The sequence below is a fragment of the Cydia amplana genome, chromosome 5, assembly GCF_948474715.1.
Source record: "Cydia amplana chromosome 5, ilCydAmpl1.1, whole genome shotgun sequence".
Classification (NCBI taxonomy): domain Eukaryota; kingdom Metazoa; phylum Arthropoda; class Insecta; order Lepidoptera; family Tortricidae; genus Cydia; species Cydia amplana.
The window spans coordinates 5,103,935-5,123,203 of NC_086073.1; the positions used below are offsets into that span (position 1 = coordinate 5,103,935).

Sequence of the window (19,269 nt, forward strand, 5' to 3'; positions counted from 1 at the left end):
TTATACTTAAACAAAAAAGTGTTGTAGTATGAAATAAATATAAAATATGGAAAATTTTCTTTCTTTTAGAACAAAAGTCAACAAAACTTCGACCAAATGCGCTTGTCGCCAAACTCAGTACCGGGAGCAAACCCTAGTCGCGACCCTCTAGCCTCGAAGACAATTTCTCTCATTTTGACGTTCAAACGCGGGACATTTTGTCTCCCATAGTACACTCGTGCTACGATTTTCGAGAGTATCCCGCGTGGAACTGTCAAACGACAAAATTATGTCGCTTTGACATTTGTCCGCGAGACAGCGGGTTGTCGCGCGGCTCTTATGCTACCGATTCGCGAGAGAGCTCTATGTCGCGGCATTTTCTCGCCTGTCGACTGTCGCGCCCATCATGTGCTAGCCGTGCTGGGATAAGTATAAAAAAAAAAAAACACCGCCTTTTCCTAAAAAGCACTTAATTAGATAGTATTTAATTTACTAATAATAATTATATTTGAGAACATACAATACTGCCTTCTTCTAATACATTATTTGCATACTTAAATTTTATTTACAAGTTCGCGAGTTTATAGAATAACTCCCCTAGTGCAGCGTTTCTTTTCACGCAAAATTTATTTTCAAACATGAAATTTTAAATTTTTTGTATTTACTAAGAGTGGCAACCCTTTCGTACTCAAGTAAATTTTATATTGCTACCTTGATAAAACCATGGACATCACTAATCGGACATGAATAAATAAATATTTACTACGGAACCTTGAAAATTGACCTCTCGATGACATTGACGCAGTGACGCATTTGCTGAAACTGACGTTTCATTAATAGAATGTTGCCATATAGTTCCGTTTCCACGAGAATTCAGGAAATTTTGGTCATGGTCTTCTACATGGACATCTACCTTTATTTGGATTGGACGATTGGAGCTTGTGCATTACATTTGAAAGTAATGCACAAGATAGTTTAAATGTAATAATGAACAACTATTATCAAAGGAATAATACACTAATTAATCAACTTGCGATTTATTGCTTTACATGCGATTATCAGTTTTTGGGAAGGTTACCCTATCAAACATATGATATTTCTTAGTTTTTTTGGATCTGTAATCTACTAATCTTGCATTGCCGCGATAAGCGTAGCGCTGGAACCCGGCTTGTAGCGCGAACGCCAGTCGCCAGTTATTGCAGTGTCTCTCCACGTGCCATACAAACGCCGTAAATATGGCTCACGCGCTAAAGAATTTATCGGTTCAAGTGCTTAAAAACAACAATGTTGAAGCCATCGGCGCGGCCGCGGCGAGAGCCAGGTAAAGTGTACCTCGCCAGCACCACCCGGTTATTTACGTAATACACCAATAGTTATAGAGTTAAAGATCTGCATGTTTACTGAGGACAAGTAGTATGTAATTATTGTAGCTATATACAATATGACCTTGTGTTAGGTTATTTTTTTTTTATTTAAACTCTTACTAGAAAACTAGGTACTAATAAGAATGTATCGTATTATTTTTCGGTTTCCACTCGTACCGGTCATTTAGGGACTAGCTTGACTACATCTGCATTGAAAAAGACAGCAATGCAGTTAATCTTTTAAGATATAACACCTGTAGAGTCTGTTCGGAAAGAGAAGAGTCGTGAAATGTATTGGGCCCCATACATTCCACGACTCTTCTCTTTCCGCACAGACTCTAGCTGTAGTTCTCTCTCTCTCTCTCTCTCTCTTTAGCCCTTTTCTACCCTTCGGGTGTAGGCCTCCTTCATTCTTCTCCATTCGTCACGGTTCTGTGCAACCTGGAGCCATCTCATCCCCGCAGCCCTTTTGATGTCGTCTTCCCAACGCATATTGGGTCTACTTGGAGGACGTTCTTCTCCCCATGGTCGCCACTCGAGTATTCTTTTACTCCACGACTCGGTCTTTCGTGCCATATGACCAGCCCATTCCCACTTCAAACTGGCTACGCGTTTTACAACATCCGTGACCTTGCTCTGCTGTCTCAGCCACTCATTCGTTTTACGGTCTCTCAATGTGATCCCCACCAGTTTTCTCTCTAGCGCCTGCTGGACAACGCTTAGTTTACGTAATATGCCTTTGGTGAAAACCCAGGTTTCAGCTCCATAAGTGAGAACAGGCAGGATACATTGATCAAATATGCGTGCTTTTTGTTCGGCCTTAAGTTTCATTTTGAAGGCAAACTCGAGATTGGAATAGGCTGCCCAGGCTAGCCGTACGCGTCTGTTGATTTCATTGGTTTGGTTATTCTTTCCAGTCACTATCTCTTGTCCCAAATACACGTATTTATCGACCGTTTCGATGGCAGTATGGTTAACTGTGATATTCGCCTTGACATCTGTATTTGTCATAACTTTTGTCTTGTCTAGATTCATTTCCAGGCCACACCGTATAGAAGCATCGCTGAGTTCTTGAATCATACTTTGAAGTTCAGCGGGGTTACTTGCCAACAAAACAATATCATCAGCGAACCGCAAATTATTTAAGCGACTACCCCATATGTTCAATCCACGATTTTCCCAGTTCAGGCTTTTTAAGATGTCCTCTAGCACCAGAGTAAACAATTTTGGTGAAAGCGTATCACCTTGTCGTACGCCCTTCTCAATCCGAACTGGCTCCGTCAGCGGGGGTAGGTTCACTTTTAAGGTGGCTCTCCTGTACATATTTTCGATTAGGGCAGTATATCGGTGATCTATACGTGCGTTTTGCAGTGATTCTATGACCGACCATGTTTCAACACTGTCAAATGCTTTTTTGTAATCAATAAATGCTAACCACAAGGGCATTTGATATTCAGTCGTCTTTTCTATAATTATTCTCATAGACAATATATGATCTAACGTGCTGTTACCACTCTTGAATCCAGCTTGCTCCATTGGCTGATATGAGTCAAGTTTCTTGGTGAGGCGTAGAGTAATGATCTTCGTAAAGAGTTTATACAGGTGTGATAGCAAGCTGATGGGGCGATAGTTGTTCAAATCTGCTTTATTGCCTTTTTTATGAAGTAAGATGACTGTGGCACAATTCCAGACCTCGGGTATAGTTTGCTCCTCCAAGCATTTGTTGAAAGCCGTTTTAAGTAGCTCAATCACTCTATCTCCTCCATCCTTTACCATCTCAATAACGATGTTGTCACTGCCGGGCGACTTGCCATTTTTCATTTTTCTGAGGGCATGTTCAATTTCGCATGTTGTTATTTCCGGAACATCTTCAGAGCCAACGTTCATAATTTTGCGTTTCGCCACTCCTCTTGGTTTGGGGTTTTGGGATGTGTATAAGTTTGAGTAATATTTGTGTGTTATTTCTAGTAGTTGCTTTAACTCTATTCCAAGCTGGTTATTTTCATCTAAGAGTTTAGTGATTTGCTGTTTTCCTGGTTTTAAAGCTTTGCGAAATACCTTAGGACCCTGATATTTGTCTATTATATGCTTAACGGTTTTTTCCCGATATGCATCAATGTCTGCCTCGACTTGCTTTCTAGTTCTGGTGCAAAGGTTTTTAAAGTAGTCTGTTCCCCCTTTGCCTTCGCGTAGTAGAGTTCTCCTTTCTTCTAGAAGGTCTCTGGTTTCAGTACTAAACTTCTGGCGATTTACTTTTGCCGATCCAGGTGTTAGATCTCGCGCTATCCCGTATAGAGCATTTTGTATGGTGTGAATAATTGTTTCATGGTCACAATGCTCGTCTAAATGACTTAGCTCTTGAGTCAGCCGGTGTTGGTACTGATCTTTGCACATGTTAAGTTGGACCGTATTAACTCGAATGTTTTTTGCCCTTATGGAGGAATATCTTTGCAAGCGTGTGTTAATACATATAGTAGCTCGGATTATACGGTGGTCACTTCCTGTGTAGAAACTGTTTAGGACGTTGACATCTTGCACTATACTTTTATGGCTACAGAAGATGTAGTCAATTTCGTTTTTATATTTTCCTCCTGGAGATATCCATGTCCATTTTCTAGCAGGTCTCTTATCGAAAAACGAACTCATATGAAACAGTTTTTCTTGTTCTATAAAGTTGATAAGCATGTTCCCGCGGGAGTTTCTAGATCCGAAGCCGAATCTGCCAATAAAAGTTTCTGTGCCGTCTCTTTCTGCGCCTATTTTAGCGTTGAAGTCCCCAGTTACTACTGTGTATGTGCTCTTTTTGTCCCGAATGCAAGCACTAATGTCTTCGTAGAGTTTCTCCACTTCTAAGTCTGATGCGGTATTAGTTGGTGCATATACTTGTATAACTTTAAGAGTAATCTTCTTAGTAGTTACACCACTTAAACAAGAGTACAAATACTTGCGGAGCCTGCAGTCCGTCTGGCAAATAATCCCAGGAATTGGCGTAGACACTAGATTTTATGTCAGATGGTATGTTGTAAAGTTTTGAAAACCCACCACCACGTAAATAGTTTAATAAAGTTTTGAATTCTACAGCCACTGGTGGAGCCAAGTGCAGATGGGCCCACCTGACGTGATCCTGGGCATAACAGAGGCCTACAAGCGAGACACTGACAGCAGGAAGGTGAACCTCGGCGTCGGGGCCTACCGCGATGACAACGGACAGCCCTTTGTGCTGCCTTCTGTTAAGAAAGTAAGTTGAATTGGGACTTTGATGTTGTTGAGAAGTGTAATCTTTACTTTCTGGTTGTTTTCTCATGTCAGAACCACGACTGACACCCACTACTACTTTATGGGTATATAATATTAGTTTCCAGCGATGGACCGGTATCTCTCCCTGTAGTTGTCCACACAATTTTATGCATAAAAAAAGGATTGGAAATGTGTGCTGTGCACATGTGTAAATGCAAGTACTTCTTAAAAAAATCGTCATTGTTGTGTTCCCATCAAATTTTAATTTTGTTTTAAACTACTATATATATACAATAAAATAGGACAATCCTTGAACCACATTCACCTTTTAAAAGAACTTTTTAAAAGAATTGCCACCATAGTCTTCACATCCAATTTTAATTTTGTCTTACATCAGCTACAGCTATATTACTAGATAAGGTAATCTTTCAACTTCATTCGCCTTTTTGTCGCTATCTTAGTATACATACATACTTATATCAATTTTAACACTGTGTCACCTCATATTGTCAACAGGCCGAGGAAGTACTGTACGGCAAAGGGCTGAACCACGAATACGCGCCAATCGGCGGTGAGGCGAGCTACACGGACTCCGTGGCCAAGCTGGCCTTCGGTGACAGCAGCCCCGTCTTGGCTGACAAGTCCAACGCCACCGTACAGGTAGGTACATACTACACTAGTACTATGTGCCTCACAATCCTATTACCCCAGTGGGTGACCTGTTGGACATATCATATTCAGTGCACTGTTAAGACATAACACAACCATATCATAACCTTGGCTTAAAGCAGCGGTCGGCAACCTTTTAGCAGCGGTCGGCAACCTTTTAGCAGCCAAGGACGTTAACGAAGTTGACGCGGGCCGTACTTTGTTAATATTTATGACTTTATCAGACATTGTCGTTTGTCAATATTACATATAAAATAGCCAGGGAGGCTCGCGGGCCGCAAGTGACACGTTCACGGGCTGCAGGTTGCCGATCGCAGGCTTAAAGGATCAGTGAATAAAACTGCAAAGTTCAAAGCTAACTCCATTATATTAATTTATTATCAGACCCTGTCCGGAACCGGCGCGCTGAGGCTCGGCTTCGAGTTCCTCCTCAAACACTACGGCGACAAGGAAGTGTGGATGCCCAACCCCACGTGGGGTAACCACCCTCAGATCTGCAACACCCTCAAGATCAACCACAAGAAGTACCGCTACTACGACCCGAAGACCTGCGGGCTGGACTTCCAGGGTGCCCTTGAAGATATCAATGTGAGTAAATGTAATTTAAAAACTTGATCCGCCAACATTGGTTAAAACAAAAGTATGGCGGTCGGCGTATAAGTGTCGAGCGTGCATTCGCTCTTTAACGGCCACGAAACCGGAACGTTAGAGAGCCAGTTATCTTTCATTTCATCAGATAAGATAAAAAAACATGCAATTTAGAATTGTAATTTAAAATTGGTTAATTATTAAATAAAAAATAAACAGGCATGTCGATTTTCAGATCTGCAGTGAGTGACTGCAATAGGTTTAGCACCAGAATTCCATAGGAAATATTATTAGACTGAAAGAATCACCTACAAGTCTGTCAATGATTACTGGATACAGGCAATATCAGTTGTCACCACTGCCTGCCTGCTTATAGAATTAAAAAAAACAACCTATAGGATAGGTACTAAGTTTGACCGACCCAGACCGAGAAATTATGTTACGCCGCTCCACGTGAGTAAAATGCCATTTTAGTTGATTTTAGCTGTTAAAAAAATCCAAACTCAACAATACAGATAGCCATATCTGGCTATGACCTTGACCATGAACGATACTATTTCAGTGTAAAATAATTAAAATACATAGGAACTAAAAATACCAATATTCTTCCTGCGAAATCAAAACATAAAAAAAAACTTTTTAAAAACAACTGTGTTATCATTTTGATTTGGCGCGGTTTTGATAAAGACCACGGCACCCATTCGTGGCCATGGCGTGATAATGATAATAGCGAGTCGACGATGTGTCTTGCATAATACACTAAATTCGCGATATCCAGTTATATCACTGATAACGGAGGCGTCATCAAATTCCGTTTATTAAAAGTCAAGGTCTGCCAATCCTTTTGGAGTATTTTTTATAACTTATAACGGTCAAATTCAAACGACTACTAAACTAAAAAGGTGTAATTCAAAAACGTCGAACACATTTCCACCAAACGAAGCTACCATCGCGACATATAAGACTAGATAAAAAAAGACGGCACATAAATCGATTAATCCGTTTGGGACTTATGATGGCTTAAGTATAAATTAGGCTTATGAGTACTCTCGCAATATTTGACGATCAACGTTTCAATCGGTTTGCCTCTTTGCAAAACATTTGTGTCCAATAGAATTTTATTAGAAGATTGATTGCACGGGAGCGACCTCGCTCCATAGTTACGTAAGCTACAGAAGTATGTCAACCGCAGCGATCTAATTGCATTCTACGTGCTCACATGTTAACAGGTGCACTTGCACATAGGCAGAACATTAGCGTTTAGCACGTTGTCTCTTTATCCTGACCATACGTACTGGCCCCTATTTCACCACGGTGACAGGTGCGACAATTGTCGACATCACTGTTACTAACGTCACAGGCCTCCATAGACTACGGTAACTGCTTACCATCGGACGGGCGGTGTGCTTGTTTGCCACCAACATATTAATTTTAAAAAAAAACGCCATTATATCGCCAATAAATAAGTACTTATTTTGAGAAGCTAATGACAATTGTCACAAGAAACACGACAATTGTCACGAAATTCCGACACAGAACTCATTTCATGTCAAGAATTACCGAAAGGCCTATTAAATCGTGTAACAATTGTCATCATCATCACCATAAACTTCCAAAGAGAAACACCTGTTTTTTGCCGATATAATAAAGTTTTTTAAATAATACAATGATGGTGGCAAACAGGAATACGGCCCGCCCGATGGTAAGCGGTAACCGTAGCCCATGGATGCCTGTGACGTCAACAACAGTGACATTTGTCGATTGTCGCACCTGTCGCCATGGTGAAATAGGGGCCTGGTAGATAATCCCCTGATCTATAAAATACATCAACTGTTTTAAAGAGATAAGAAAGCAACCTTCAAAAAATCTGGTTTCTCAACTGTTTACTTGTGAAATCTGTTTTTGAATTGAAGCAGTTACAACTCTGAAATACAATCCATATGAATATATTCTTCGTCTTCAAAATTGCTGTAAATATGTTTATAAATACGTAGTATTTGATAAGATAGTGTAGTTGTTAATGTATGACACCTATTATTGCCTATTCTCAAGGCAGTCAAGGCAATAACGGCAGTCAAGGTGACGGCTTTTGGTATTTCAATGTGCAAAATTATTTAGCCACGGCTTTTAAGAGGCGCTTCAGCTGTAACACGACATGCTCACACGTCACTCACGCACATTGCATTATTTCTATTGACAGTTTTTTTGACACAAAATGCGTGCAGGCTGCAGAGTAAATTTTCTGATTTTGAATAAGTGTTGAAATTATTCAAATAGCCAACCCTCGATTTTTCAAATTTGCCGCGTTGCTTCTAACTAACAAAATTGGTTTATCAGACAAGAACTAAGTTTTTGTGGCTTGCAGAAAATCCCTGACGGTTCGGTCATCCTGCTTCACGCGTGCGCCCACAACCCCACCGGTGTCGACCCCAACAAAGAACAATGGAAAGAGCTTTCTCAGGTGAGTGAGTTTTAATACATAGTACATACTTCTTGGTAGTATTCTTTGAACGCCACATCTGGGGCATTCCACGAGAATGTCGCTTACGTAACGACATTATTCTAATACTTCTGAAAATGCTGAGTAAGCTACCCAATAGGGTCTGTTAATATTTCACGACTTGGCTAAGAAATTGGCAGTATAATCTAGAACTTTAGGGATTTGATTAAGATAGCTGCCATACAAGGCGAAAGCGTAACGTAAGCGACATTCTCGTGGAATGCCCCATCTATGGTGCGCGGCGCATCACCGCGAACCCTGTCGAAATGTAGAAAGGTTGATACATATTTGGCTGTAGCCGCGCGCATCAGTTGACGTCTTTGGCGGTAAATAAGGGATAAAGTAAAGATTCCTATTGCAACTCGATAACAAAACTCGAAAACAAGTGTACGGCAACATAACATTTCAACAATTTTATAACATATTGGCTAAGACAGCTCAACCATTACGTCAGTTCAGTAGGTAAACAGCACAAAACTACTAACAATAATTTTCGGAGCACACAAATATACCTAAACACATACCTATGAGTTTTTTTTTTAATGTTGCTTGTAAATTCGTTTTCTCATTGATGTATGAACATGATAATTCTATTAGTGCTAGTTCTAAAACTTAGAAACATGTCATACATACAGCTGACAGAGCATTCTTATGCAAGAGTGGAAGCGTTCGCATACGAGGTGATAAGGAGTTCAACGATCGATATCTTGTTTATTGCCCAAAGCACCCATTCTCTTCTCATATGTATCATAAGAAGAGAATACACATATCATGAAATACCTACAACGATGAACCAGAAGTGTAGGGTTAGAAGTGTTAGAATCTGCGGTAGTTGTCTTTTTTTGGTGTTCTTAAGTGCATTGCATAGACTAGGAATCCTCTAGACGGAGTTTAGAGCAATTATTTCATGAAAACGATGCTGCCAAAAATACGGGGGTGCGGGGGGACGAGGTGAGCGAATCCCGTGCCGTGATTGGTCCGTTCAAAGACACGGTCAGTAAAACTACCGTATAAGTGGCAGAGGGGGTAGCGTTACCATGCTCAGTCTAGGATGTCTTGTCTGTGGTGCATTGTAATGTGCGTTTCTAATAATTTATTGAAAATATCTATCCAGCTGATCAAGAAGAAGCATCTGTTCCCGTTCTTCGACATGGCGTACCAGGGCTTCGCGACCGGCGACGTGAACAACGACGCCTTCGCAGTCCGCCAGTTCGTGCAGGACGGCCACCAGGTCATGCTGGCACAGAGCTTCGCTAAGAACATGGGTGAGTTTGTACTAGCGCCATCTAGTGACTAAACTGAGGAACGACGTGAACAACCACGCCTTCGCAGTCCGCCAGTTCGTGCAGGACGGCCACCAGGTCATGCTGGCACAGAGCTTCGCTAAGAACATGGGTGAGTTTGTACTAGCGCCATCTAGTGACTAAACTGAGGAACGACGTGAACAACCACGCCTTCGCAGTCCGCCAGTTCGTGCAGGACGGCCACCAGGTCATGCTGGCACAGAGCTTCGCTAAGAACATGGGTGAGTTTGTACTAGCGCCATCTAGTGACTAAACTGAGGAACGACGTGAACAACCACGCCTTCGCAGTCCGCCAGTTCGTGCAGGACGGCCACCAGGTCATGCTGGCACAGAGCTTCGCTAAGAACATGGGTGAGTTTGTACTAGCGCCATCTAGTGACTAAACTGGGGAACGACGTGAACAACCACGCCTTCGCAGTCCGCCAGTTCGTGCAGGACGGCCACCAGGTCATGCTGGCACAGAGCTTCGCTAAGAACATGGGTGAGTTTGTACTAGCGCCATCTAGTGACTAAACTGAGGAACGACGTGAACAACGACGCCTTCGCAGTCCGCCAGTTCGTGCAGGACGGCCACCAGGTCATGCTGGCACAGAGCTTCGCTAAGAACATGGGTGAGTTTGTACTAGCGCCATCTAGTGACTAAACTGAGGAACGACGTGAACAACCACGCCTTCGCAGTCCGCCAGTTCGTGCAGGACGGCCACCAGGTCATGCTGGCACAGAGCTTCGCTAAGAACATGGGTGAGTTTGTACTAGCGCCATCTAGTGACTAAACTGAGGAACGACGTGAACAACCACGCCTTCGCAGTCCGCCAGTTCGTGCAGGACGGCCACCAGGTCATGCTGGCACAGAGCTTCGCTAAGAACATGGGTGAGTTTGTACTAGCGCCATCTAGTGACTAAACTGAGGAACGACGTGAACAACCACGCCTTCGCAGTCCGCCAGTTCGTGCAGGACGGCCACCAGGTCATGCTGGCACAGAGCTTCGCTAAGAACATGGGTGAGTTTGTACTAGCGCCATCTAGTGACTAAACTGAGGAACGACGTGAACAACCACGCCTTCGCAGTCCGCCAGTTCGTGCAGGACGGCCACCAGGTCATGCTGGCACAGAGCTTCGCTAAGAACATGGGTGAGTTTGTACTAGCGCCATCTAGTGACTAAACTGGGGAACGACGTGAACAACCACGCCTTCGCAGTCCGCCAGTTCGTGCAGGACGGCCACCAGGTCATGCTGGCACAGAGCTTCGCTAAGAACATGGGTGAGTTTGTACTAGCGCCATCTAGTGACTAAACTGGGGAACGACGTGAACAACCACGCCTTCGCAGTCCGCCAGTTCGTGCAGGACGGCCACCAGGTCATGCTGGCACAGAGCTTCGCTAAGAACATGGGTGAGTTTGTACTAGCGCCATCTAGTGACTAAACTGGGGAACGACGTGAACAACGACGCCTTCGCAGTCCGCCAGTTCGTGCAGGACGGCCACCAGGTCATGCTGGCACAGAGCTTCGCTAAGAACACGGGTGAGTTTGTACTAGCGCCATCTAGTCACTAAACGGAGGAACGACGTGAACAACGACGCCTTCGCAGTCCGACAGTTCGTGCAGGACGGCCACCAGGTCATGCTGGCACAGAGCTTCGCTAAGAACATGGGTGAGTTTGTACTAGCGCCATCTAGTGACTAAACTGAGGAACGACGTGAACAACGACGCCTTCCCAGTCGGCCAGTTCGTGCAGGACGGCCACCAGGTCATGCTGGCACAGAGCTTCGCTAAGAACACGGGTGAGTTTGTACTAGCGCCATCTAGTCACTAAACGGAGGAACGACGTGAACAACGACGCCTTCCCAGTCGGCCAGTTCGTGCAGGACGGCCACCAGGTCATGCTGGCACAGAGCTTCGCTAAGAACACGGGTGAGTTTGTACTAGCGCCATCTAGTCACTAAACGGAGGAACGACGTGAACAACGACGCCTTCGCAGTCCGCCAGTTCGTGCAGGACGGCCACCAGGTCATGCTGGCACAGAGCTTCGCTAAGAACACGGGTGAGTTTGTACTAGCGCCATCTAGTCACTAAACGGAGGAACGACGTGAACAACGACGCCTTCGCAATCCGACAGTTCGTGCAGGACGGCCACCAGGTCATGCTGGCACAGAGCTTCGCTAAGAACATGGGTGAGTTACAAGTCTTCCATTGTGCAAGTAGCCATCATCTTCACCAAGGAAGTCAGAAGTACCTAAATTATTAAGTGCCTAAATAAAAAACTTAATCTTTGCATTAACACTTCATACATATAAGGCGACGCAGGGGACGCGAATATGCTGAGAAGGAGACATATAAGGCGGTGCTGCCGCCTATTTTACGCCATCTCGTGGCTCGTTGCCTAAACTATACACAGTTAATGCCCCTCCATCCTACTATCTCCTTTCTTTCGAAGTCTGTTTTTTACAGCCCCTAACGTTCGTACTACGTATACTCTAAGTATTACATACTTTTGGGACTGTTGCTTACTACACATTGTAATAATCGTAGGTATCAGAGCGGTACTTACCTGCCTAGCAATGTATTATTACTACTTATGCAATAGTTATTACAAACATTATATAACCGATGGTTGTTTATCAGTCGTTTTATGGAGTCTTAATTAAGGTTATCATTATTCTTATGGAAGAATCACCATACATTCGACCCATTGATAAATTACATAGTTATGACTGATGACTATGACGTCACTACGTTCGTATGATAACCAGGTCAAAAATGTAAACAGATACGCAACATACCATTACAATAAAATAATAACTACATATGAGTTGACTGTAGGTAATAATAGCTTCTAAAGGAAAATACCACCCGCTGATAAAATGAAGTGGTATTGATTAAATAAGTCTGTCTTGGCAACAGCAGATGCGATCCGGACCTATTTGGTTTTAATCATTTTAATGTCATAATATGATGTAATAATTTTAGCTATTGCATTTATTATTTAAATATTTTAAATAGTTGAATAAGAAGAAGTACTCAAGCTCTATTTAGCCAGTTCCGTCAATGAAAAAAGGCAGAGTACTCCTCGCAATGTTATCCACCTAAGCTTGCTTTGCTTTATTTTGAGGCCAATTTTTTTTGTAAAGGATTATCCAACCGATTTAGGGTCATCCATTGAGATTGAGGGACGTCCATATTGGAAGATTGCGCGATCCGGGTTAGAATGCTCTCAAAAACGCATTTGACGACGGAAAGTGAAAATTACAGTCGGCAGTAAAAAATAAAATAAATGTTTCTAAAAAACTTATGTAAACTAACTTTTCTCAAAAATGGACGGCAAAGTCGACGTTGCCGGTTAAAAAATAGGTCGCGAAGTGCGTAGTTTATGGTCATTCAAAAAATTAAAAAGTTAAAAACATTGCAGTCTCGATTTCGGGACTTCAATGTCGCATACAAATTCCATTATTTAACGAGTTCCAAACTTTTAAAACTTTTTTCTACTCCAGCACTTAAATGTGTCAATTAAATGACTGACAGTGATATCTAAAGCAATGTCATTTGAATGCTTTGTCTATAGGCTCATAAGATGACTGCTAGCAATCATCTTATGAGTATAATACAACTGCTTTATTTTTTTTAAAGATACAAGTTCCGATCATCTTGATTGAAAGAGGTATGTTTTCATTTACAATAATAACTCTTTTTTTTTTTTAATAATAACTCAATTTTTTTTAAATAATAACTCTTTTTTTTTTAATAATAACTCTTTTTTTTTAATAATAACTCTTTTTTTTTAATAATCTCTTTTTTTTAATAATAACTTTTTTTTTTTTTTTTTTTTTTTTTTTTTTTTGCTGCAGCTGTCATAGAAAAAGTAATGTATGCAACAGCTCATAATTGGTTCTTAAAATTCTCGGGTCTTTTTTTACAAAACTCGACTACGTCTCGTTTTGTAACTTCGACCCTTGAATTTTAAGAACCCTTATTATATCACTGTTGCATAAACTACTATAAATGGCCATATCAAATGAAGGCATAGGTCCCTTAAACAGCCAAACAGATGATCAGCACTTATTATTATAAAGCCTATAACAGACTATCGCACCGCACCGCGACCTTGGAGCGTCGCACCCATAAGTGAGAGCGAGAAACAGATATCTCTTTCGCGCTCTCACTTATGGGTGCGACGCTCCAAGGTCGCGGTGCGGTGCGATAGTCTGTTACAGGCTTAATGTTGATACCGCGACTATTTAGGTGTCTCAAATAGGTTGGCGTATTTTCAGCAGAAAAATACACTTCTTTTTTTTAAAGGCGGCAAGCAAATTTTTTTAATGGTTGTATTGTTTTCTGTGAAAATTAGAACGTTGCTTCTGGAAGTTCTGTAAAATATTTCTATTTCTTGCACCATTTTTGAGAAAAGCACTATATATGACTCGGCTGGAAGGCTACTTGCTGGCTTCGGATTCAATTAAACGGACTCCCAAGGTCGTCCGTTTAAAACGAATCCTCAGCCAGCAAGTAGCTACTTCCGAACCTCGACAATAATGTACTATTAATTCCAGGTCTGTATGGCGAGCGCGCCGGCGCCCTGACCATTTGTTGTGGCGACGAGAACACCGCCAAGATCATCATGTCCCAGCTCAAGATCATGATCCGCGTCATGTACTCCAACCCTCCCCTGTACGGCGCCCGCATCGTGCAGACCATCCTTAACGACCAGAAACTCAAGGATCTCTGGTCAGTACCGTATCATTTGCCTGAGAATGTACATATTTATACATAGTTATAGTTGAATTTTACTACGAAATATTCTGTCATTTTAATGTTTCTTTTTTTGGAGGTAAGGTTGGTTTGAAATCGTTGTTCGTTAAACTTATAAATATGAAGTTTTAAATTAGGTTAAAAGAGTAGAAACTTGTAAAAAAAATTAAGTCAAAATGTGATCATCGTTTCTTTTGCTATTACTTCGATGCTGTAACATTGGGACAACTTAAATTTGTTTAAATACTCAACTTTCACCCCTTTATTAATAAAATTGACAAGAGTGTATTTATTTTCCTTGATAGGTTATCAACATTTTGTATTTTTGATTTGACAGACGTTTATGAATAGGCTTTATAAATTGAAGGCATAATTTGTATTTGCCAACAATGCCAACCTTACCTTAGTGGCTATTACCACGCGCTTAAGGGCTCATTTAGACGGTGCGAGAACTCGCATGCGAGTTTCATTCCATTGCGTCATTTGATCGGTCGACTGAATTGATGTAATCTCAATGGTCCGCAATGTAACTAAAATCGTATACGAGTTCGCGCGCCGTCTAAATCAGCCCTAAACCTTACCATAGAGAAAAAAATGCATAGAGTGCTCACTCCATACATCAGTTTTAGTACCAAAAAGACTATTAGCATCTAGCATCGAGTAGCGGAACTATTAGTACTGCTACTTGACAATAGATGTAGCACCGACCGGAAAGTCTTATGCTGTTGAGATAAGACTTTCCGGTCGGTGCTGCATCTATTGTCAAGTAGCGGTACTGATAGTTCCGCTATTCGATGCGAGATGTAGACACTGAAATTAATAGTCTGAACTGATGTATGGAGTGAGCACTCTTGTCTTAAGCTTTGGATTCCTCCGAAAACGGTGCCGTTATATGACGGCCGTCATATAGCGGCCGCAAAAGACGGCCGTCTTTACGGTGGCGACATGTGGAAAGTACCACGGCGTCATAACACACCGTCATCCACCAAGGTCAAAGCGGCAAATTTGAAAAATGTAGGCGCGATACGATAACGTCCCATAGAAAATTTGAATTTCGCGCCTTTTCCTACTGACAAGATTTGCTTGATCATCTATAATTTACTTTGAGGATGAAATATCATCAGAAGAGGAAAATAATCGTAGTACGGAATCATTTATTCAAATCTCGTGTCATTTATTCCAAAATGGCGTCACCGCTATCTAATAAAACGTTCACGAAACTATCGACACCGTCATGACGGCCGTCATCTTACGTTACGTTGACAATCAACGTAACGTAACGCCGTCTAGGAAACCGCGCCGTCTTGTTTACATAGACAACGTTCCAGTGACGTCAGTCAACGCTATATAGCGGCCGTAATATGACGGCACCGTTTTCGGAGGAATCCAAAGCATTACTATATTTCTCTATGACCTTACACATTTCTAAACAGTTATCTCCCGCGATTCCAGGTTGAAGGACGTGAAGCTGATGGCAGACCGCATCATCACGATGCGCAAGGAACTCCGCAAGGGAGTAGAAGGCGCCGGCTCCAAGCTGCCCTGGCAACACATCACCGACCAGATCGGCATGTTCTGCTTCACCGGCCTCAAGCCCGAACAGGTAGCTTGCTTTGAATAAATGTCATATACTAAGAAAAAGTGACCAAGGCCTCCAGTGCCCCAGGCTGGAATCGAACCAGCGTCCTCTGCTATCGCGGCAGGTGCCTGAGCCATTCGGCCACCGGGCCACAGCGTCATAGGTCGAATTTTTCCAAGTATATGCACTTCTTACTGAAGGCTTATGGCGCCCCCTGGCCACCTCTAAGGTAGAACAGTATGGTTCGACCTTTCTAAAGCTTTGGATTCCTCCGAAAACGGTGCCGTCATATTACGGCCGCTATATAGCGTTGACTGACGTCACTAGAACGTTGTCTATGTAAACAAGATGGCGCGGTTTCCTAGACGGCGTTACGTTACGTTGATTGTCAACGTAACGTAAGATGACGGCCGTCATGACCTTGTCGATAGTTTCGTGAACGTTTTATTAGATAGCGGTGACGCCATTTTGAATAAATGACACGAGATTTGAATAAATGATTCCGTACTACGATTATTTCCCTCTTCTGCTTTAAGCTTTAAGCTTTGGATTCCTCCGAAAACGGTGCCGTCATATGACGGCCGTCATATAGCGGCAGCAAAAGACGGCCGTCTTTACGGTGGCGACATGTGGAAAGTACCACGGCGTCATAACACACCGTCATCCACCAAGGTCAAAGCGGCAAATTTGAAAAATGTAGGCGTGATGGGATAGCGTCCCATAGAAAATTTGAATTTCGCGCCTTTTCCTACTGACAAGATTTGCTTGATCATCTATAATTCACTTGGAGGATGAAATATCATCAGACAAGGAAAATAATCGTAGTACGGAATCATTTATTCAAATCTCGTGTCATTTATTCCAAAATGGCGTCACCGCTATCTAATAAAACGTTCACGAAACTATCGACAAGGTCATGACGGCCGTCATCTTACGTTACGTTGACAGTCAACGTAACGTAACGCCGTCTAGGAAACCGCGCCATCTTGTTTACATAGACAACGTTCTAGTGACGTCAGTCAACGCTATATAGCGGCCGTAATATGACGGCACCGTTTTCGGAGGAATCCAAAGCTTTACTGGATCATCTCAGGTGATACCGAGTTAGCGAGAGAGATGGCGCTGCCAATCAATGTATTAGAACAAATTAAATTATTTTCAGAAAATATTTTAATTTGTTTTTATTTCAAGTAGACACACTACTATAAATTATAAACTTTGAATAAATGTCATATACTAAGGAAAAGTAACCAAGGCCTCCAGTGCCCCAGGCTGGAATCGAACCAGCGTCCTCTGCTATCGCGGCAGGTGCCTGAGCCATTCGGCCACCGGGCCACAGCGGCATAGGTCGAATTTTTCCAAGTATATGCACTTCTTACTGAAGACTTATGGCGCCCCCTGGCCACCTCTAAGCTAACTAAGGTAAGGTAAGGGTCTAAGGTAGCTTGCTGTTGTCCACATCATCATATGTAATTCATAAGAGCCTGGCTCATGTCGGTGGAGTAACCGCCATTCCGTTCTCTCTGCCACTGTTTTGAGCTCCCGATACGTCACTACGTTGACTTTCTCCTTGGCCTGGTCCAAAAATGGTCTGGTCAGTTGTCCGTAGGTGCCTAAAGAGGGCATTGGCCTGGATCCAGCTCACTTTGAGTGCATTATTACACGCGGCCAAATATAGCGAGGTGACGTCAATCAGTAAGCTGTTTAAAATTTTATTTAACAAATTTCCTGTGATTGGCGAAGCTTATCTATTCTCATTTTCATGTTGCTATACAAACAGATCTTACAGATCGTAATATTAAAACTTGAGAAAACTGGAGGAATCAGGTACCACAGCCGTCAATGCGGTTATATTCTCCTCATGGGCAAACGGGTACATATGTATAGATTTCTGATACTCAGTGCCGCGCGATCTTGCATTTCACTACTAGTTCATTTACCCTCTAGTTGTTTGGCAATTGTTTTTAATTAGCACCAAATTAGTTGATTCTAACCGCTACCTTTCACCTTGTAGGTGGAAAAGCTGACGAGCGACCACCACATCTACCTCACCAAGGACGGGCGCATCTCCGTCGCTGGCCTTTCTAACAAGAACGTGCACTACGTCGCCGAGGCCATCCACAAAGTTACCTCCTAAGCGTATCACCGACCGACCTGCCACATGCCTTTACTACAGCGCTCAGTGTAAGGCCTGAGTGGACGCTCGAGTTGGGCGTGCAGCGGGCCGGGGCGCGCGGCGTGCATGTTAAACAAATGCAAACGTATACAGTGTGTAAATCCAATACGGGCGAATATTTAAACGGTGGTTAGCATAGGACCTAAAAAGTATATTGAGATAGATTTTACTTAGAAATGCATTGAAAATTTTAACCATACAAAATAATTCGGCCCGCAATGTAATACACCACACAAGTTACGGGATACGAGCTTTTTAAAGTAACTGTCAACGCTTGTTGGCAGTTACTATAAAAAGCTCGTATCTAGTAATGTCATGTCATCTTCTGTTTCTTAATGTTTGCAGTACATTGCTGCTCGGTACATGTGGAAAAAATTAATCACGGGGTCATAATTAAGTGTAACTTAAAAAAACATTTTAATTAATGATAAGACGGGTAAATTCTATATCTGGTTTAATTTATTGCCCGTATTAGACTTACACACTGTATAGTAGCGGCCTTAGTGCACGCTGCTCACATCATTTGTGAGCCCGACGCCACGCCGCACGCCCCGCCGAACGCTCCGCTTCGAGCGTCCACTCAGGCCTTACACTCACAGATATAAGTTACACTTCTTCCTCGCGTTATCCCGGCATTGTGCCACGGCTCATAGGAGCCTGGGGTCCGCTTGACAACTAATCAGAATTGACGTAGGCTTTAGTTTTTACGGAAGCGACTGCCATCTGACCTTCCAACCCAGAGGGGAAACTAGGCCTTATTGGGATTAGTCCGGTTTCCTCACCGAAAAGCAACTGGTAAATATCAAATGATATTTCGTACGTAAGTTTCGAAAAACTCATTGGTACGAGCCGGGGTTTGAACCGACCTCCGGATTGAAAGTCGCACGCTCTTACCGCTAGGCCACCAGCGCTTCAGATATAGGTTACACTAAGGGCTGATTTAAACGGCGCGGCGCGCGAACTCGCATGCGATTTTAGTTACATTGCGGACTGTTGGTTACGTCCAATTCAACCGACCGATCAAAACCCGCAATGTAATGAAACTCGCATCGTCTAAATAATCCCTCACTCAGGAGCGAATAGAGGTAGGACGCAACATAGTAGCCGCTTGTAATGTCAGTGTCAATTCC

General features: G+C 42.7%; 1 protein-coding gene across 1 annotated transcript; it reads left to right on the forward strand.

Annotated features, from left to right (window-relative positions):
* The first annotated feature begins 1,147 nt into the window (after positions 1-1,147).
* Positions 1,148-18,141, forward strand: LOC134647870 (aspartate aminotransferase, mitochondrial). The gene is made up of 9 exons (XM_063502215.1): positions 1,148-1,300; positions 4,425-4,581; positions 5,097-5,240; positions 5,634-5,837; positions 8,203-8,298; positions 9,452-9,602; positions 14,186-14,360; positions 15,837-15,987; positions 17,978-18,141. The coding sequence occupies exons 1-9, from the start codon at positions 1,215-1,217 to the stop codon at positions 18,098-18,100; spliced, it is 1,287 nt and encodes a 428-aa protein (XP_063358285.1). The 5' UTR covers positions 1,148-1,214; the 3' UTR covers positions 18,101-18,141.
* The last annotated feature ends 1,128 nt before the right edge of the window (positions 18,142-19,269 follow it).